This window comes from Drosophila bipectinata, chromosome XL (assembly GCF_030179905.1).
Source record: "Drosophila bipectinata strain 14024-0381.07 chromosome XL, DbipHiC1v2, whole genome shotgun sequence".
NCBI lineage: Eukaryota > Metazoa > Arthropoda > Insecta > Diptera > Drosophilidae > Drosophila > Drosophila bipectinata.
In genome coordinates, this window is record NC_091734.1 from 21,923,582 (window position 1) to 21,928,451 (window position 4,870).

Here is a 4,870-nt window from a genome sequence, read left to right on the forward strand (position 1 = left end):
AATTTGAACTAAACCTTGATAAAAATAAATCCAAAAGTAATAAGTCCAAAAGTAATTTTTTTTTTGAAAAAATTTTTATTTTTCATGAAATAAAAATAATTATATAATAATGAAATATGGTAATATAGTCTTTTATTTATTCATTATTTCTAAGCCAATCAATTAAAATTTTATCAAATTCCTCATCCATTAAACTCATATAATTATCATTTCCGTTATTTATTTCTAAAAATATGTGGTCATCGTCCGGGAAAGAAAATTCTGTTGATGATTTTTTATGAATAGTGGACTGTATTATGGTTTTTATTATAGTTTTATGCATTTATTTTCACTATTTAGCGGGTTTACAATGGTTTTAAGCGGGGTTGCTATCAGCGAGCGGTTGCGGTTAATGTCAACAAGAGAATGCGGCCGACTAGCAAAACGTGCAGAAAAAGAACTGAAAAACGATCGCGTGATGTTCTAATACTAACGCATTGCACTGCAATTTCGGCTATGCGTGTGAGCTTAAAGCTTCCAAATGGTAAACAAGACAATGATGTGCGAAAAAATAGGTACGATAATAAGAAATTAATTAACAAGTAAAGAAGCAAATGTAATACTATTTAAATGCAAGATAAAGACGAACTATTTCTCAACATACCGGCCCCCCTGAACGACGGTTCAGTTCAAAGGAAGCACAGCAATTTTCGTAATAGGGCGCTTGTAGATTCCCTTGGCGGTTTTAACGGTGACCACCCGGACCCTCTGATCCTGGCCAGGATGAACTTCGGTGACTCGTCCTAGCATCCACTTGCTTGACGGTTGATTGGGCTCCTTCAGCACAACCAGTGTGCCCACGGCAACATTTGGAGCATCTTGATGCCATTTCGTGCGAGGTTGAAGCGTGCTGAAATACTCGAGATTCCAACGTTTCCAGAAACCTTGAACCTTGGCCTGTAGTTGTCTCCAGCGCTGCAGTCTGTTGATGTTTACATCCAGGAAAGATGGTTCTGGTACCGAAGTGAGAGGCTGACCTGTTAGAAAATGAGAAGGAGTTAGCGGGTTAAGACTGTGATCGCTAGGTGTGCATAAACGGCGAGAGTTCAGAAGCCCTTCAATCTGAATTAACAGGCTCGAATACTCCTCGAATGTCAAGGCACTGCTGCCAATGACTCGTTTTAAGTGCAGCTTTATGGATCTCACACCAGTCTCCCAAATGCCTCCGAAATGGGGAGCAGATGGCGGAATGAAATGCCAATTAATCTCGTGGCTGGCCATGAAGCTTGAAATTTCTTCATCTTGACTTTGAGCTATTGCCATTCGTTGCATTTCAGCTAAATCTCTTTTGGCTCCATGGAAAGTCGTTCCATTGTCCGAGTATAAATCCGATATAGGTCCACGTCGAGACCAAAAGCGTTTGAAAGCGGCTATAAAGGCGGATGTCGTCAAATCGCTGACCAATTCTATGTGAATCGCTTTTGTAGATAGGCAGACAAAGATCGCAAACCAAGCTTTGCCAAATCTTGGTGTCCGGCCTGTCGATGTTTTGATTGACACAGGTCCAGCATAATCCAATCCAGTGTGCAGGAAACAACGGGCGGGTTGAACTCGAAACTCCGGTAAATCAGCCATAAGTTGAGAACTCGTGTGTCTTCGCTGCAGAAAGCAAGTTCTGCAATTGAATACAGTTTTGCGGACGAGGTTCCGAGCTCCTAGAATCCAATATCTTTGGCGTAGACTATGAAACGTGTATTCGACTCCAGCGTGTAACAATGCAGCATGTTGATAGCGAACTAGCAGACCAGCTATTGGAGATTCCTTAGGAAGGAGAATGGGATGCTTTGCGTCATAAGTAGCTATAGAATTATCGATGCGACCACCAACACGCATTACTCTCTGCTCGTCTAAAAAGGGTGTGTAGCGAATCAACTTCGACTTCTTCGACAATTGCTGTCCGGTAGTTAACTGCTTGTACTCCACGTTGAAGAACTCCTCTTGAACGTGCGTAAAGATCTTAGCTCGTGCATATTGTAGCTCCCACGCCGATAGGAATGGTGAAAGTCGATTCCTCTCACGAAGACGATGAACGAAGCGAAGGCAGTAGCTGACTATCCTTAATAAACGGGACCATGAGGAGGATTTGTTGATCATACAAGATAGCGAATTTCCGTCGTCGGAAATGTGTAGATTAACTTTCGTTTCAGCCTTCATCTCTAGGCAGGTCTCTTCTTCTGTCGACAGAACAAACTTAGCTTTAACAGGTGGCCAAGCTGAACATGATTGAGATAGCCAAGGTGGTCCATTCCACCATATTTGATGATCCACGAGGTCCTTTGGCAGTACTCCTCGCGATGCGCAGTCTGCGGGATTATCACCACTTCGAATATGTTGCCAGCAGCTGCGTGGGCAAACCTCTAGAATTTCAGCAGTGCGGTTTCAAACATAGGTGTTCCAAGTCCTAGGCGGAGAAGATAGCCAATGCAGGACTATTTCAGAGTCTGACCAACAATTGATTCTGGAAATAGGAACAGTTAATGATTGCTTGACCAGAAAAATTAGTTTAGAGAGTAAATGAGCTGCGTTTAACTCTAGTCGCGGAATAGAGATAGGCTTAATAGGGGCTACGCGAGTTTTAGCCATAATCAGTTTGACAGCATATCCATTGTTGACTATTGTTGACTACGACGCGGCTATAGATGACGGCAGCATACGCTTGAGATGATGCATCAGCAAATCCGTGCAGTTCCATTTCTTGATGTGGTGCAGATATGTAGCGAGGAACTCGACAAGTTTCCAATAAATGCATTTCCGATACAAACTGTTGCCATCGTGTACATAATTGCTGCGGTAGTACTTCATTCCAATCGACAGAACTTAGCCAACTATCTTGAAATAGGATCTTCAGAAAAACAACAGTTGGCGAAAGCAAACCCAGCGGGTCGTAGATCTTGGCTAGTTCTGAAAGCAATATGCGTTTAGTAAGAGCAGTTGTAAATGCGGGGGTTTTTAATTTGAAGAAAATATAGTCCGGTTTTGGTTCCCAACACAATCCCAGGACTTTAACAAATCGAAATGAGCGGTCTTCCTCTAAATCCTCTGGTGGATACTCACAAATCTCCTTTGGCAACGACTTTAAAAGGGCGTAACAGTTTGAGCTCCACTTTCGCAATTTGAATTGAGCTTCGCTAAGAAGCAGAATCAATTCATCTTTGAGTGCAATGAGATCCTTGATGTTGTCGCATCCAGTAGGAATATCAACAACGTACGCGTCTCTGTTGAGCACGACAGCAGCGGTGGGATACAATTCGGCATAGTCATTCGAGAGCTGTTTAAGAACTCGAACTGCAATAACCGGCGATGAAGCTAATCCATATGTTACTGTCAACAGTCGATAATGATCCAGCGTAGCGTTTTCATCCTTCCTCCAAACTATGCGTTGCACAGTGGTCCGGCTTGTATGAAGAGAGCGGCCAAAAATACTTCTAGTTGAGGTAGGGACTGGAAAATTGGCACAAAATATTTATATTTTTATTCTAAAATAATATATTAAAATCAGTCAGATCGGGCAACTATATCATATAGCTGCCATATAACTGATTGATCGAAAATGCTATAACTTGGGTGTTTTTACAGTTAGAGAGTTCAATTTTTGTAGGAAATGCTATATTTGACAAAATAACACGACCTACCAAATTTCATAAGGATCAGCCGACTATATCTTATAGCTGCCATATAACTGATTGATCGGAAATGATATAACTTCGGTGTTTTTAAAGCTAGAGAATTCTGATTTGGTACGAATGCTCTTTTTGGGAAAATAATTCAACATGCCAAATTTCATAAGGATCAGCCGACTATATCCTATAGCTGCCATATAACTGAAAAAACGGAAATTACCCAACTTTCATGTTAAGATGGTGTTAGTATTTTTACGATATTAGACACATAGGCAAATTTTGGCAAAAAATTTTTGCACATTTGTTACCCTTGGAGACCAACAAACACATTGGTATATAAACGAATTGTAGAATTTTGTGGGATCACTACTAAAACTTCAGCTAAACATGAAAAATACATTCAAAATATAGGAAAAAAACATGCATTAGTTCATAGTAATATAATAATAACAATAATTATTATAAATATATCAAATTATATCTCATTTTATAGAAAATACCTTCAACTTCAAAATCCATTACAAATAATTTGAATTTGAACACGTAAATAATGATCTGACCACTTCAAAGTGCGGTATAGTTGTGAAATATTCGTGATGCGCGCAGCCGCGCTTTACAAATGAGCATCTTCAAATCATTTTTTAGAAAATCCAGTTCGATTTTTAGACAAATCTGGGTTGTCATGAAGAAGCTTGGACATTTTAGAGGCGATTTGTTTACTTTTCGATTATTTTTTTCGTTATCAATTTTTTTATTTTTGGCCTATGGGAGCAACCACTGTGCGTTGGTACTGTGTATGTTCGTCCGACACCAAAATGCCTCTAAACATCTTCTCGATGTCTACACAAAATACATAACGATGCTGACGAAATCGAAAGCATACTCCAATTAAGTCCCTTTGAATAGGCGGTCCTATATGCAGTCGCGAATTAAGAGAATGACCCGTGGAATCCTTTCCAGAGCCGTCAAATACCACTCGGCAACGTGTGGTAGTACTATCTGGCTTAAAAACTGCATGGTGTGCCAAATAGTTGTACCGTGCGGGATCCTCACCGCCTGCAGCAGCCGGAATCAATTCCATATGTCCTCGATTTAAATAATCATCCATGAAATCCACATATTGTTGTTTGAGTTTTTTTTTTTTTTTTAACGTTGCTTTTATTTCTTGAATCTTCTCTTTGCGAGACTAACAAGAGGTGTATCAAATCTTA

General features: G+C 40.1%; 1 protein-coding gene across 1 annotated transcript; it reads right to left on the reverse strand.

The window, feature by feature from the left end:
* Positions 1-663: 663 nt before the first annotated feature.
* LOC122321462 (uncharacterized) lies at positions 664-2,193 on the reverse strand. Its single transcript, XM_043211407.1, has one exon. The coding sequence runs from the start codon at positions 2,191-2,193 to the stop codon at positions 664-666; it is 1,530 nt and encodes a 509-aa protein (XP_043067342.1).
* Positions 2,194-4,870: the final 2,677 nt, after the last annotated feature.

Excerpts from the sequence above, each read along its gene's own strand:
- LOC122321462 (XM_043211407.1), bottom strand. The coding sequence starts at position 2,193 with ATGAAGGCTGAAACGAAAGTTAATCTACACATTTCCGACGACGGAAAT.